We start from the raw sequence: 16,557 nt of genomic DNA, 5'->3' as shown, positions 1-16,557 counted from the left end.
TAATTTCTAAAATTAGCGGGGAAAACGAAACTAAAACCGTGGGAAAATTACTACGCACACGCGCACATCGGCTGCTCTTTTTGACAGCAAAATACGGCGGCCCCACTCGATCAGTGTCTGCCTCATCTGCGTTGCCAGTGCAATTGATAGACAGATGAATAGATACTGTAGATCAGTGCTTCTCAATTATTTTCTGTCACGCCCCCCCCAAGGAAGACGTAAATGTTTCGCGCCCCCCCCCAAACTCTCTGCCGCCACTGTAAATAGTATCATTTGTCTATAAAATTACTATTATAAATACGCATCTGCCTAACATTGTGTCCTTTTTTCTAATAAAGAAAAAAAGTAACATAGATCAACTTATAATAAAGTATAACTTTATTAACATTGTTTTGTTTGTAAAAGAGAAGACTTGACGTGCATCAATTTGCCTGAATTAAAAAAAAAAATTCACATCCAAACTAAAAAATACACTAAAGGTACATTTTTGACCATTTGATACAGAAAAATAAAATGTAATAAAATCAGTAAATAATAACAAATTAAAATTGATTAGAAACATTCACTCATGAGGACAATATGCCAAAAAAATTGACCGAAAAAACAAAACTGAATAAAAGAAAAAAAAAAGTGTCCTTGGACAGGACAGTTTTTATTTTTGCTGCTCACAGTATTTACCTCCTTTGCAATGGTGTGGAGTTATTTTGCAATGAGCATGCTAACAATGCTCACTGGTTTACTGATATAACACTGACAAAGCAGGACGATTGTTGGCAATATTTGGCACGTTTTCACTGAAAAAATCAAGCGGCTTAACAATGAGATTGGGGTCTAATGTCTTTAAGTGGCGTCTTAATTGATTTGGCTTCTGGCTGTCTGCTATAATTATTTTTAGACACAGTAAACAGCGGTCTTTCATCATCACTCACTGTATTAAAAGTCAAAGCTAAAAGGAAAACGGCACGAAAAAAGCGCATTCTCGGCGGCCGAGGTAGAACCGTAGGTGAGGGCGGTCGTCGTGACGATCCCAAGCCGAAAATGGCACTTCTCGGGCGGCGACGTGAGAACCGGACAAGACAGTGGGTCGCTGCGTGAGTGAGTCCGGTCGGAAAACGGCTTTCGAAAACGGCGGTGGCACACTGCTCTTCATATCTGTGTGTGCTGAGTGCTCTTCCTTAGTTCAAAAATACTGCGCGCACTCTGAAAATGAGAGCGCCACTGCCACCTACTGAGTGGATGTGCAAGTACACTTTATTCCAGTACGGCAAAAAAAAACAAACAAAAAAAAAACATGTTCCCCGAGGTCACATGCGCCCCCCCTGGCATCGCTCTGCGCCCCCCCAGGGGGGCGCGCCCCACTATTTGAGAAGTACTGCTGTAGATAGACGCAACGACATGTATGTTTGTCACTTTCCCACTAAAATAACTGTGAACCGGCTTTCTAGTCGCCGGGGATCGTCACCGTTTTGCGCAACGTGCAAAGGAGGATAACGAGGCTTTTTTTTTTTTTTTTTTTTTATAATTAAAGATTTGTCTGCGAGCCAGATGCGCCCGTCAAAAGACCCAGATATGGCTCGCGAGCCATAGGTTCCCGACCCCTGAGCTAGAAGAATATACAAATTTTTTTCAAACCTAAGCTTTCAAAAGCGACAACAAGTGCTGAACAAGAACCCAGGATTGAAAATGTTGACCATGAAACGTCAGAGAGCACCGCCAAAATGGTGAGCGGACCGGTGTCTTGCCAGTGTAGTTTCCCACGTAGTTATAAGTTATGTCGAGTTAAACAATTAACTGAAGCCAGAAAAGAACCCAAGTTATATATTTTGGACATCGACATTTATTAAACTGGAGAAACGCCATAAAGGACTTGAATTACAGAAATAACAGTAAAACAGTTAAAACATTGCATTACGTTCAGTACATATGTTACGTTATACGTTATACATATATTGTTTTTTTTTTTAGATGGATGGGCCATGTTTTAAAACCTTGTAGATAACTACATCACCAAAACACGGAAATCAAACAAATCAGGGGATCCGACCAGGGGATGCAATTTTTGACAGTGGTAACTATATTGGCACGACACCGGCGGGCGTACCATATTCAATGGATGACGATTTTGGCGAAAAGTATAGCTGTCCTAAGCAGCCTGATTTAGAATTCCTCTCAAGAATGATGGGAAACAAAAAAAAAACTAATTTTCAACCTATTATTATAAATATCCTTATAAGTGAATTTTATTGTTGACACTGCATTTCAAGGTCATCAAGATGTTTTGCCCCCCCCCCCTCCCGTGCCTCAAAAGTCAAACTCAGCCAATGCAAATAACTCATTGTGTTCACACTCAAAGGTTTTTCTTAGTTTCTTTTAATATTTATTAATGCCTTATTTAGTCATTTTCTGGAGAAAGATGTGAACTTTATTGTACATCAACCCAAGAAAGGCTTTGTAAGGCTTTACACTTTAGTCTGGAAATGTACATGAAAGATTAATCGAGTCATTTTAAGTCCATTTTATTAAATGTGTACAGTGCCGTTTCCAAACAGACGTGATCTCAAGGCACTTAACATAAGGAGTAGGCCTAGAACTGAACTCCTCACATATTAGTAAAATACAAATGCCTTACTTTGTAGATGTAATTAATAAGTTATGGGGGAGCATAATTCAGCTGACATCTTTCTACGAATCTGTCTTTTTAATCATCATCTGTTTAGTCAGTAACAAAGAGCACCTTCTTATCTTTTCCAACATTGCCTTTTAAGCAGCAAAATACCACATTAGCACCAAATTAGCGCAGAGACTCATTTTCACAAAATATTTGCACCCCGCAGCATTTGATTAGGATAATTTTTCCTGGTTTGAGGTGTGGGAGAACAAACTGCCCATTTGTCGCATGATCTCTTGATGTGGTACAAATTAACATAGCTCAATTTCTGTATAAAGCATGTAAGAAAAGGATCTGCTTGCATATAAGGTACTTGGTAACAACAATAAGGCCAACTTTTCAAAAAGAACGATGAATTTGAATTGTTGTATACATGAAATCAAAAGAAAAAACAGGAACGCACATCTTAAATAGATTTTTTTTTTTTTTTTGAACAACTCTTAAAACCACCACTGGAAGTCAGGGCAGTATTTTCCCTTTGCGTCATGGGCTGTAGTTGTAGGATTTTTGTACCATGTAGTCCCTGGTAGCGGGGAAGAAGTCTCTAACAAGGGTTACGATGTAGGTGTACCATGGGTAGAAGAGCTCTCGCTGTTTAGTGGCTCCAGTTTTTATGATATTTAATGCTGCTTCACTGGCAGGGTAGGCTGGTACATTACTGACATCCCTAGGACACAAAAAACATTGTGCTTAATTATGGTGGATCCATAAATAATGTGAGAATACAAGTAACTGGAGTAAGCAGAAGTCACATTTAAAGTATTTGCCACCACACTAAAAGACACTGTTCAGCTATTCACAAGGTACTTATGAAATGATTTTGTTGTCAAGAATGTATGAGAATCTGCAAAGAAATCTGGCTGCTATGGTGTGGTAAAATGAGTTGTCTTTTCACTGTTAGCCTGGAATAGAAAAGTACCGTATTGGCCTGAATATAAGACGGCGTTTTTTGCATTGAAATAAGACTGAAAAAGTGGGAGTCGTCTTACATTCGTGGTCTAGACATTATACCCATTCACGACACTAGATGGCGCCAGATATCATTGAAGCGAATGCTGAACTTGAGGAGTAATGTTCTGTCATGACATATCTCAGCTACTCTCAAGTTTAACCAGTTTGAATTATTTTATTGCAATGTTTTTCCTTATTCAGATTTGTTTCAAGACTACAGTTACAGTTAGACGTTAATGCAGTTATTGCAATTTTGTTGTTTTATCACAATAGATTGGTTTATTTACATTTCAAAAACCAGAAGCCATTCATTTACGAATGTGATTGCACTTTAGTCTACATATTTAAATGTTCAGATATTAAGATTTGAATAAGGCAAAATAACATGCTTTTTCTCTCAAATATATTGTTATAATCATTTGTTTCAGATCTAGTTTAATTATTTTCTGTATAGAAAATTAATTTGGTGTTCAAAAAGTCTTTTTTTTTTCAAACTTGAGTCTTGAAAAAGAGGGGGCCGTCTTACATTCGGGCCAATACGGTACATTGCATGCCGCTGTGCTTCAGCTCTACAATACGTGTCACATGAAGACAGACTAGGTACAGTATGTCAACAAATTAATTTTGAGTTAATGATTAACTAAATTAAATGTGCATTACCATTAGTGTCACCAAAGAAGTTATGCCCCCCCCGCCTTATCTGAATCTGAACAAATTGGATTGAGAAGAGTGTGCCTCAATACAGCTCAGAGCCAAGCATCAGTTTAGAGACGAGCCATTAAAGTGGTAGGTCAAACATGCAAGGTCACAACATAGGCTTTCCCAATATGCCCACAAGTATAGCTACACACTACCTGCTTTATCATTTGAAAATCTCTCTAAAATATAATGCACAAAGCTCAAAACCCATTTTAATGCAATAAAACTGGCCACTGGAGGTCAGTAGCGCATTTGGTAAGAACTCATCTCGGGCCAAGAAAGGAAGTGAAGAAAAATAGTCAGGAAACGGAATTTTGAGGGATCTTGTGAAAACGCGTGAGAATTTGAGAAAAATATGGAGAACGATCGGGGGGAAAAGGCAAACGACACTGAAGGAGTGTTTTGAAAAGAAAACGAAACCATTGTCAAAGAAGGATTAAAAAAAAATCTATCTTGATGAGACAGATGGTGACGTCCACAACAGCGTCAGGTTCCACACGTGTTCTGCGGAGCTCGTGGTGCGTTACGCCTTAGCCCGAGGTTGAAACCAACGATGAAGATGATGAAAAAAGTGAGACCAATCTTGATCCGGACTCATCAGATTAGCCACGGGAGCAGCCGAGAGCCTTCCCCGTTGTTATGTGCGCAACTAGTTCAACAGTTCAATAGTTTAGTTATGTGTAAATAAATTGTTACTTTGAGATCAAAAGCTCTATCTTGTTTTTTTCCTTATTTTGTAAAGGGAAAACATTATTCAGATGTTTGGGTTGTAACTAAAGCAAAAAATAGCTGTGTATAAATAATGTTTGAAATGTATGCTTTCACAAAAAGCTCAATTTCTCTGTTTTTTCATCAGAAATTGGAAAATTGCTCAAACTAAGCTATTTTCTAATGTTGATTTCTAAGGAATGGAAAAAGATATGAACTAACTTTTTTTCTGCTGAAAGAAGAGAGTCTAATCTTTCTTTTGGTGGGTTCCATGTTTATAAAGCAATAGAACAGGATTTTCTGTGGGCCTTGCAAAATCAGTCAAAATCCAGTAAAACGGCCGGGAGCAGAGGGCCTTGCTACGGTGAAAATGGCTGGGGGTGAATGAGTTAACTGAGAGCAGAGGCATATAACAAAGTTGTAGAAATAGACCAACTGGCTACGTTGCTGCATCATAAGGAAAAACATTTGCCATTCATATGGCAATACATTCAAAATAAACGTGTTTAATGTTTTTGATTTTGAGATTAATTATGGTTATATTAATAAAGGATCCAATATTAACCAAAAATTTCAGTCGATCTGATTTCAAATACAAACTCCCTACAGGACAGTTACTCTAAACAGTAAGCAAGTATTATCTAAATTGCAAAAGAAAGTTGGATGCGCTCCAGTATTGAGTAATTTAGCACTTGCCCAGGTCAACATGCCCTCACTGTAGACTTACTTGACTTTTTCCATGGCTGACTCAGTATCAATGAGGCCCAATGTACATATCGTGATCATTACACTGCTGTTCTTCATGGCCAGCTCATGAGAAAGAGCTCCAAAGAAACCATTCAAGGCAAATTTGGTTGATGTGTACGGCACCACGAAGGGACTGGTCATTTTACCTATTGGGATATTAATAATAGTCTTGTTAAATAAGTTACACTAGTGATCACAAGTGAAATATAATCAGAGATTTTTTTTTTAGGTGAGGATGTGACCTACCTAAAATAGACGAAACAACCACAATGGAGCCTTTACTTTCCTCAAGGGAGGGAAGAGCTTTCCACGCCATCTGACTGTAACTCAAGAAGTTCACCTGAAGCAGGAATACAGAATCATACACAAGGATGTCACAATTTCAGTAGGGCTGTTAATCAGCTTTGCATACAGTTAGCACTACAGCACAAGTTTTGTTTTGTATATATACAGTGCGGCAAATAAGTATTTAGTCAACCACTAATTGTGCAAGTTCTCCCACTTGAAAATATTAGAGAGGCCTGTAATTGTGAACATGGGTAAACCTCAACCATGAGAGACAGAATGTGGAAAAAAAAAAAACAGAAAATCACATTGTTTGATTTTTAAAGAATTTATTTGCAAACCATGGTGGAAAATAAGTACCCTAATTTTCGGACTATAAGCCGCTACTTTTTCCCCTCATTTTGAATCCTGCGGCTTATAGTCCAGTGCGGCTTATTTGATGATTTATTTGGGTTAATAGGTAAAACCTTATTTGACAGCGGCCTCATAAGACTGTCATAAGAACGTCATGATTATGACATGTCACTATCATGGGCATTACTGAATGCTTATGACAGATGTCAATATGTGTCATGTGGCATATTATATCACTAACTCCATTTATGTCCAGCTCAGATCTTTTACGTCCATTCAAAAGTGAGATAATTTGCTGGATGACACTAACCGACACCTATTATAAGCATTCAATAATGCTTATGACAGTGTTATATAATAATTATGACAGTATTATGGCACCACTATCCAAGAAAATGTTACCAAATACAATAGCTAGCAATTAATGAAACAACTGGAACAGTAACTGAAGAAATAATTAGCACAGAACATGAATTTTGACAATTATTTACATCTGTAGTGCCACAATGCATGCTAGGAGGAATGTTGGATGACAACAGTGTTGACAGCAGGTGGTAGCATAGGTTGACTGTCTCCCCCAAGGGAGCAGTGATGGCCACATGAAGATTTTTGAAACAATAAGGCTTTGCAGCCAATTGGTTCAAAGCTTCATGGTGGTTCATTTGATTTTATGACAATCTTATAATGCCTTTGTAAATAGAAGTGTTACCAGTTAATACCTTTTGGTGTAAATATCCCATAATACAATGATGACAACTGCGGCTTATAGTCCAGTGCGGCTTATCGGTGAACAAATTCCATTTTCATGTCAAATTTGGTGGCTGGTGGCTTATAGTCAGGTGCGCCTTATAGTCCAGAAACTACGGTATTTGGTCAATACCAAAAGTTCATCTCAATACTTTGTTATGTACCCTTTGTTGGCAATAACGGAAGCCGAACGTTTTCTGTAACTCTTCACCGCCTTTTCACACAATGTTGCTGGTATTTTGGCCATTTCCTCCATGCAGATCTCCTCTAGAGCAGTGATGTTTTGGGGCTGTCATTGGGCAACACGGACTTTCAACTCCCTCCACAGATTTTCTATGGGGTTGAGATCTGGAGAGTGGCTAGGCCACACCAGGACCTTGAAATCCTTCTTACGAAGCCACTCCTTTGTTGCCCTGGCAGTGTGTTTGGAATGATTGTCATGCTGAAAGCCAGCCACGTCTCATCTTCAATGCCCTTGCTGATGGAAGAAGATTTTCACTCAAAATCTGTCGATACATGGCCCCATTCATTCTTACCTTTACACAGATCAGTTGTCCTGGTCCCTCTGCAGAAAAACAGCCCCAAAGCATGATGTTTCCACCCCCATGCTTAACAGTGGGTGTGGTGTTTTTCGGATGCAATTCAGTATTCTTTCTCCTTCAAACACGAGAACCTGTGTTTCTACCAAAAAGTTCTATTTTGGTTTCATCTGACCATAACACATTCTCTCAGTCCTCTTCTGGATCATCCAAATGCTCTCTAGCGAACCGCAGACGGGCCTGAACGTGTACTGGCTTCAGCAGGGGGACACGTCTGGCAGTGCAGGATTTGAGTACCTGGTGGAGCATTGTGTTACTGATAGTAGCCTTTGTTACTGTGGTCCCAGCTCTCTGTAGGTCATTCATTAGGTGGTTCTGGGATTTTTGCTCTCCGTTCTTGTTATCATTATGACGCCACGGGGTGAGGTCTTGCATGGAGCCCCAGATCGAGGGAGATTATCAGTGGTCTTGTATGTCTTCCATTTTCTAAAAATTGCTCCCACAGTTGATTTCTTTACACCAAGCATTTTACCTATTGCAGATTCAGTCTTCCCAGCCTGGTGCAGGTCTACAATTTTGTCTCTAGTGTGCTTCAACAGCTCTTTGGTCTTGGCCATAGTGGAGTTTGGTGTGTGACTGACTGAGGTTGTGGACAGGTGTCTTTTATACCGATGATGAGTTAAAACAGGTGCCAATAATACAGGTAACGAGTGGAGCCTTGTTAGACCTCGTTAGAAGAAGTTAGACCTCTTTGACAACCAGAAATCTTGCTTGTTTGTAGGTGACCAAATCATACTTTCCACTCTAATTTGCAAATAAATTCTTTAAAAATCAAACAATGTGATTTTCTGTTTTTTTCTTCCCACATTCTGTCTCTCATGGTTGAGGTTTACCAATGTTGACAATTACAGGCCTCTCTAATATTTTCAAGTAGGAGAACTCACACAATTGGTGTTTGACGAAATACTTACTCGCCCCACTGTATTACGGGTTTTATTATTATTATTATATTATTGTTATTCTGATTTTTATTCATAATTTATTTGTTTTGCTATTTGTATTAGTAGTATTCATTAAGGATTTAGTGTTTTTGCGCTGTGGAACAAATTAATGGAATTATAATGTGTTCTTATGGGAAAATCCTGCTCGACATACAACCATTTCGACTTACAAAACAACGTCCTGGAACGAATTAACTTCGTATGTAGAGGTACCACTGTATTAGATTCGTTTTTTTTTTTTTGCTAGTAATGCTATTGCCAAGAGTAGCGCTACTACTTTCACCAATGAGACGTCACAACAATAATCACATGACTCCATTACACGTTCTATGATCACGCTACCACTTGTCTTTAAAGCACGATAACAAATGAAGTATTTGACATGGAGCGCTGCCCTCAATATGAATTGAAATTGCAGATTTAAAACTCTCCCAGTTTTTATTTGGCACCGACTGACCACAGAAAACCGGAGATATGATCCTTTCAATTTCATAATGGTAACTAGGAAGGAACTACAGTATTCACTACTTAAACTAGGAACTATTTTCTCCACTAGAGGGCAGGGCACTCGTGCTCTTTGGACAAATATAGCTTCATTACTGTTTTTTTTTTTTTTCTTTTTTTCTTTGGCTTAATGTGATTATGAAATGGGTTATTGTGTAGTATCAGTCTAACAACAGTTCTTATACATAAGTTTGTGCTGAGAGAAAAAAAAATACCATTGTTTAAAAAAAAAAAATCTAACAAAAATAAGAAGTTACTCAAAATGTTACTCTTTACTTGAGTATTCTTTTCACTGGATACTTTTTACTTGTACTTGTGTACATTTTTTAGTACATTTTTTGGATCACTACTTTTACTTGAGTAATATTATTTTGAAGTAACGCTGCTCTTACTTGAGTTAAATTTTTGGCTACTCTACCCACCTCTGATTGTCTCCAATAATTGTCATTACACTGTCATAAATTACCTTCATCAGCCATCCAAGGTGCTGTATATCTCCTTCCCACATGCTGAAGGGGCTTGATCCAATGTGGTTGAGAACTAGGTAGTCCAGACCTCCAAGCTGGTCCAGAGCAAAATCTACCACCATATTGGGGTCTGAGTCAACGCCCATGTCTGCTGCTATGTACAAAGCCTTCTGAGCTCCCAAGCTCAGGCACTTTTCTGCGACCTAGAGGCCACAGGTTGACAGTTAACAGAAACAGAACTCATTTCTTTTAAAATGCCTTTTACTAACCTGCTGTAAGACCTGTTCCCTCCTTGCTGTAATGACGATCTGGGCACCGAATTTGGCGTAGTGATAGGCCATTTGTTCACCAATACCAGTGCTAGCCCCGGTCAGCAAGACCCTGGCACCTTGGAGAGATTCTGAAAGAAAATCCAATACACCGTTTCTGTCAATAAATATATTTCAGTTCAGAACATTACATTTTGGTTATAAAATATTCACCTAGAATTTTTAAGCACCATACTGAAATACATGATACTGATTTTGGTTTGTAAACTAAAATTTGAGAAAACAACAATGACTTTATTCAACTGAAATAAGTAGCTTTTTCTCTTTTTTTTTTAAAGTCATGACTGTGTGCTACCACTGTGGCTGAGCAGTTAACACTTGTGCCCGAGGATTTGAAGAGAGTATGTAAGACTCTCATGCTTGAATGGATTTTCTCTGGCTTTATTGCAAAGCTCAACAAACATTCATGTTTAGTTAGTTCATTTAAGACTCTAAAATCTCAACTTGTGTGACAGCGGACAGGAAATTTGTGGTGACCAGTCCTAGGTCTATCCCGACCTCTGATAGACGGACGGATGGATGGCCCTTTCTCACAATTAAAAAAAAAAAAAAAAAAAAAAAAAGGGGGGGGGGGGGCACGGCCTGTATTTCCACTCAAGTCCAACAAAGGAACATTACTGACCAGACTGCATTCTAATCATAAGATGCGATCCTTCTCTGTATTCAGAGCCCGCATCTAGTGTCAGTTGAAAAATGCTTAACCTAGCTAACTACAACACAACAGGGGGAGAAAAGTGTGTTAAACGGTCATTGAATTTTACCATAACAGGCAGTCACATGGGATAAGATAATTACGTCTTTGACTTGCTAAAGCAGCTTGCGACTCATTACCATAGGTTATTTTCGTACCTCCAAGTAACTGTAACTGTTATGTTTAAAGGTTGCTCAATATTACGCATAAGCTGTTCTCAATGGCCTTACAATGTTAAATAAAAGTTCAATTAATGTAATTAAACAAATAAGCATCCTAAAGCAAGAACACTATGCACCAAATTTAAATATTTACAGTAGATACAACTACAGGTGGTCTCTGGGTTACCGTAAGTTCCGTTCCTACGCTGGCGACATAGCCCGAATTTCCGCGTAAGTCGGAATTAACCCTTTAAGCACCCCTAACTACCCCATAAATCTCAAAATAACTATCCAAAAACATGTATTATACGTCATTGTACTGTCCTAGCCTAGATGCTGGAGCTAAGTCCTAGCTACACCGCGAGCTAAAGGCCAAAATGACTACGTCTGTGTGGTTTGCTGACTTTATTCAGCTGCTCATGACAGCAACACTCGCAGAATGAAACTAAAATGAAAATGAAATGAAATCAGATTCATCTTCAATAACAGCAATTCAAATGTGTTTATAACTAGCTGCTGATACAGCAATAACAATCAACACAAACGATTAGCATGTATCAGTTAGCATCCACACATCATCAAAAACAATCACATAAACTCACCTCAAGAATTTGACCGCAATTGAAAACGCACAATAAACAGTACAAAAGGTGTTATATACAGGTGTTGCCTCTGTGGATGCTTCACAAGCAACAAATGTGCGCGCAAGCTTGCAGCTGTAATATTTCCCCTCTCTCATTTGGCTGTGCAGCTTCTTCGTGTGAGCAAATGCGCTCTCTTCCCCATGTGTGCACGTGCGCTCTTCCTCGTGTGCGCAAATATGTTGTTCTTGTGTGTACACGCGCTCTTACTTGTGTGCGGAAGTACTACCTGCTCTGTTTCCTGCGCCAAAATAAAAGCATGCATCACAAAACAAAAGTCGACATTATTAAAAAAAAAAAAAAAACACTCACACAAATGGCGGACGATACTCCAGCATCGTAAAGTCGAATTCACGTAAGCCGGGTACGTCGTTACCCGGGGACTAATTGTATTTACCTTTAATACATATAACTCTTGGTGTTACCTCACTGTTGATTATAGTAATCTAGAAAGTGGAATTATGGCAAAGGTGAGACTTTCCATCTGTGTTACAGCACCAACGCCATCTGTGTTACAGCACTAGTGCCACAACCATTTGTCTTAGGCAGAGGTCGTAAAAATGAGCGATAGTCAAAAATATTTAGGGACTTTAAGCCGGCGTATTCAAAACAAAGACTCCATGATGAAACTCTATGAACATGAGGTAATATCTGGCACTAGCAGATGTGTAGTTTTAGACCTCAGTTCTCCTGACCTGGATGCCAAGAGAAGCTTTATCAAATTGAAAGAGCGGCCCGACTATAACATTATCTCGTCATCTAACGTGTAAACAGCCCCTATCACATGTAATCTCAAAGTGAGCAAAGAATAGTAAATGTTAAGTTATGGTTATGGGTTAAAGTGCGACACTCTATGAGGTACTTGACCTCATTAAGCATGATGATGCCAAACAACAAACAAAGCGCACCGACACAGATTTGCTTGTTCATGGATGACATTTTCAAAATAAATTAGTGGAACTCATTTGCTTTCAATTAAAAAAAACAATAATATTTGACCATTTTTCTCTTTTTTAATTGGATTAATTTATCTGTAATTACAAGTTCGCAATGACTTTTCATTACATAAGTTTGTATTGAACAAACACCAAACCAAATTTTGTTATGTTCTCATTTTATCGGTTTTAGTTGAGTTCTGTAAAACCACTTTTTAAATAAATGTTGTACGGTCTGAGTCACAAGCATGTTAAATAATACGATTAAACGCGCAACTTTGCACGTCTTCATTCAAATTCTCCCGTAGGGAAAAATGTTCAAATTCCAAAAATGTCACACAGTGGTTACGTGTTCTCCAAACACATATACTTTTGTATCTATAGTACTATGCGGTTTCCTGTTCCATGGAAATCCAAGGATGTACATGTACATGATGTGATGTACAGTAATTGGTAGTGGAGGGGAGCAGCATAGAACCATTTAAGTACATTACTACACAGCATTCGATATACTGTAAATGTACTCTGTATAAAATAATGTGATTTCATTGTTCAATAATTAACTTTAAGTAATAATTAACTTTTAAAATAATATTATTTTCTAAAAGTATTACATACCACAGGACAGCACATGCAATTTCCCCCAAAATAAGATACAGTAGGAACAAGTGATAGTATGTAAAAGCAAACATATATGTATATATATATATATATATATATATATATATATATATATATATATATATATATATATATATACTAGGGCTGTCAAACTATTAAAATTTTTAATCGAGTTAATCACAGCTTAAAAATTAATTAATCTTTATTAATCGCAATTCAAACCATCTATAAAATATGCACTGTTTTTCTGTAAATTGTTGGAATGGAAAGATAAGACACAAGACGGATATATACATTCAACATACTGTACATAAGTACTGTATTTGTTTATTATAACAATAAATCAACAAGATGGCATTAACATTATTAACATTCTGTTAAAGCGATCCAAGGATAGAAAGACTTGTAGTTCTTAAAAGATAAATGTTAGTACAAGTTATAGAAATTTTATATTAAAACCCCTCTCAATGTTTTCGTTTTAATAAAGTTTGTAAAATTTTCAATCAAATAAATAAACTAGTGGCTTACCGTTGTTGATGTCAACTTGACTTGAAAGATACATCTCCTGGATGCATTGGGACACATCATCAGTGATGTGAATAATAATTATGGTGCTGAAACCCATAAAATCAGTCGCACCCAAGCGCCAGCAGTGGGCGACAAAACACCAGAAAACACAAGTAACAAGTGGAAATGACACTGCTGTTATTTTAATCTGTTTGAGCGGGGCATGTGCGTTAAATGTGTCAAATATTTTAACGTGATAAATGAATGCCTGTTAACCCGATAATTTTGACAGCACTAATATATACAAGTATAATATTGAAGACATTTCAAGATACAGTACTGTAGTATACAGTTGATACACATTTATTATTATTATTATTATTTTTTTTTGTTTTTCTTTTTAACATATTCCTGTATAAACATGTCTGTTGAATAAATAGTCGATGTCAAGTCAAAACATCCCTTTTCAAATGTGGCATTTTCGTATGTAAAAACGCTAACATAAATCATTTCAAAATATCAAAATATTTCTGAGTAAGCTAAATATGAAATGTTACAATATGCTTACTTGCAATGTTTAGTTTCAACTCATGATTGATTCGAGAGCGTGTGCTGGTAACAGTTCGGTTATCTAGACTGTGTAGCTCACCTGACTGCAGTGTGCTGTCATTGAGGAGACCCAGGGTTGAGTCTCACTTGTGTTACCTTAAGTCCAGTTTATTTCAAATTTTGAACTGTGCTTACTTGCCATACGTTCTGCGTGTGCACCATAGGCGGAGTTTGACTTTTGGGACAAGGGGGGCACAACATGTTGATGACACCGAAATGCAGTATCAGCAATAAAACGAACTTACAATAATATTTATAATATTAAGTTGAAAATTAGCGTTTTTTTGTTTCCCATCATTCTTGAGGGGAATTCCAGATCAGGCTGCTTAGGCTGTACTTTTTGCCTAGATTGTCATCCATTGAATATGGTACGCCCACCGGTGTCGTGCCAATGCCGTTACCCCAGTCAAAAATTGTATCCCCTGGGCGGAGCCACTGCGCTGCACTGATTTGCTTGATTTCCGTGTTTTGGTGGTGTAGTTATCTACGAGGTTTTAAAACACGGCACATTCATCAAAAAAAGTTTTTTTTCTGTCATATAACGTAACATACATACTCAACGTAAAAATTTCATACGGGGGTAATTACATTGGCAAGACACCGGTGGTGGCTCTGTTGTACAATTCGCGTCTTTAGTGGGGCAAATTTAAACTCCGCTTACCATTTTGACGGTGGTCTCTAGCGTTTCGTGGTCCACATTTTCAATATTTGCTCAGTAGTTGTTGTCGCTTTTGAAAGCTTAAGTTTGAAAAAAATTACGTAGATCCATCTTGTCTCTTCGGTCCTCGGGTGGTTTTGGCTAAGCAAAGCAAATGACCGTCTAAGGTGCTAGTCAAATGATGTCTTCTAAAAATAATTTTGACCCATTATAAAAATATCTTTTTTGTTCATTTCATTCATTTTTGTTGTTTGTTTTATTGCTTTACAACTTTTACAGACGATATTTTACCTGAAAACTATTAATTTTATTATCAGATATTGTAAAGTAAATTACATGCAATGACAGTTTTCGGCCACCGTGCACTTTTCAGCCACTTTATCTCAGTTGATTTTTTTTTTTTTTTAAACTCCCTCTCTTCTTTCAGCTTTTTACATCACAAAAACACTTGAAACAGTATACTTGATAGACACCGCTAAGCAGTTACTTTTTTTTAATACATAGCCTTGCAAGGAACAGCAAAAATAAAAACTATTTCACCAAATAATGATGATTCCAAAACATGCAAAAAACAGCAAACACAGACGTTACTAATTATTGTGAGGAAAAAAAAATAGGGAGAGCATTGCAACACTGTTTACGACATCGCTTCTATTGCAATCCATTTCATGTAACTGCCTTTAAAATTGACGTTTGGACCACACAAAATTGTAAATGCTGCATTTTTTTTTTCACTTTACAAAATAACAACATCAAAGCATCTTTCAAATTTAAGCAGAAAATGAAGCATCTTATATTTGACATCTGTTAGTGACATTACATCAATCATAATGACAGTAAAAGTCTCCACGTGCAACTGGAAACGCACATAACATGTATGCGGAAGAGCCTCATTTTACCTGCATTGAACGTCGGCGCGTTCCACTTGGCTGCGAGCAGAGCCACAGCAACACTTGCGAGCAGGACTTTGGTCAAAGTTTTCATGTTGTAAACTAATTCTAATTTAGATTAGGTCTGTAAGCAATGATATCCAGCTTCCTGAACAAACTTGCATAAGAAGTGAACGGTAAATCCAGAGATGACTTTTAAGTGAGCCCTCCCCTATTGGCATATGCGTAAGGAGGTGTGTTATGCAAGTTAATAAGTTAATTGAACATGTATACGTGTTAGGTCGCGTTCAAAAAATACGTTCGTTCACTTTCAAGTTGGAATATTTTAAAAGCCAGACGTTTAAATGGACGTGCTTTTCAGTTGTAAATAAGGTTGTATATCTTGTTTCTAAGTACTACACGCCAAAAGGTATTCTGACGTAACCTATTTGCATGCCAGCGCATGTCCTGATTCACACGGTTGTTGTTTGTAGTACTTGGGGGATATAATTGGGAGCCTTGAAGTTAGGCTGCCGTGGTTGGGAACAATTAATTAGAAATAAAATTAATATACATGTTTTCAAATTTACAGGGAGATGTCCATTTAAAGTCTTGTCCTGGGACTGGGAGACGAGACACGCACACTTGTGCGATCCCAAGATTACGTCAGGACTCAGGACACCACCCATAATCTAGATAGAACGCGCCTGCCGCAATACGATTGGCTGCTGGACACACGGTGCTGCAATATGATTGGCTGCTGCACACGTAAGTCACGCTCTTTTGATTTTGAAACAAAAAAAGTACACATAAACGTGATTTGGTGGCATTATTATTAATCCAATAAAATGCAACCCTTAACAAGC

General features: G+C 37.8%; 1 protein-coding gene and 1 long non-coding RNA gene across 2 annotated transcripts in view; one reads left to right on the top strand and one right to left on the bottom strand.

Annotated features, from left to right (window-relative positions):
* LOC130918500 (uncharacterized) overlaps positions 1-16,557 on the top strand; it is a 56,114-nt gene that overhangs the window by 15,386 nt on the left and 24,171 nt on the right. Inside the window, exon 2 of the long non-coding RNA XR_009063768.1 lies at positions 16,284-16,459. This is a non-coding gene — a long non-coding RNA (uncharacterized LOC130918500). The remainder of the gene's footprint in view (positions 1-16,283; positions 16,460-16,557) is intronic.
* On the bottom strand, positions 1,565-16,251 carry hsd11b1la (hydroxysteroid (11-beta) dehydrogenase 1-like a). The gene is made up of 6 exons (XM_057840226.1): positions 15,722-16,251; positions 9,940-10,070; positions 9,670-9,873; positions 6,020-6,113; positions 5,754-5,919; positions 1,565-3,335 (listed from the first exon to the last, which is right to left on the bottom strand). The coding sequence occupies exons 1-6, from the start codon at positions 15,804-15,806 to the stop codon at positions 3,152-3,154; spliced, it is 864 nt and encodes a 287-aa protein (XP_057696209.1). The 5' UTR covers positions 15,807-16,251; the 3' UTR covers positions 1,565-3,151.

The sequence above is a fragment of the Corythoichthys intestinalis genome, chromosome 7 (genome assembly GCF_030265065.1).
Source record: "Corythoichthys intestinalis isolate RoL2023-P3 chromosome 7, ASM3026506v1, whole genome shotgun sequence".
In the NCBI taxonomy this organism is placed as follows: Eukaryota; Metazoa; Chordata; class Actinopteri; order Syngnathiformes; family Syngnathidae; genus Corythoichthys; species Corythoichthys intestinalis.
This window is presented reverse-complemented; position numbering and strand designations above follow the sequence as displayed.

Bases quoted from the DNA above. Each gene is read 5' to 3' on its own strand.
- hsd11b1la (XM_057840226.1), bottom strand. From the start codon at position 15,806: ATGAAAACTTTGACCAAAGTCCTGCTCGCAAGTGTTGCTGTGGCTCTG. The intron at 10,071-15,721 runs GTAAAATGAGGC...ATTTTCTTTCAG, and splicing joins CGCGCCGACGTTCAATGCAG to AATCTCTCCAAGGTGCCAGG. The intron at 6,114-9,669 runs GTAATTTATGAC...TTCCTGCTTCAG, and splicing joins ACCTTGGATGGCTGATGAAG to GTGAACTTCTTGAGTTACAG.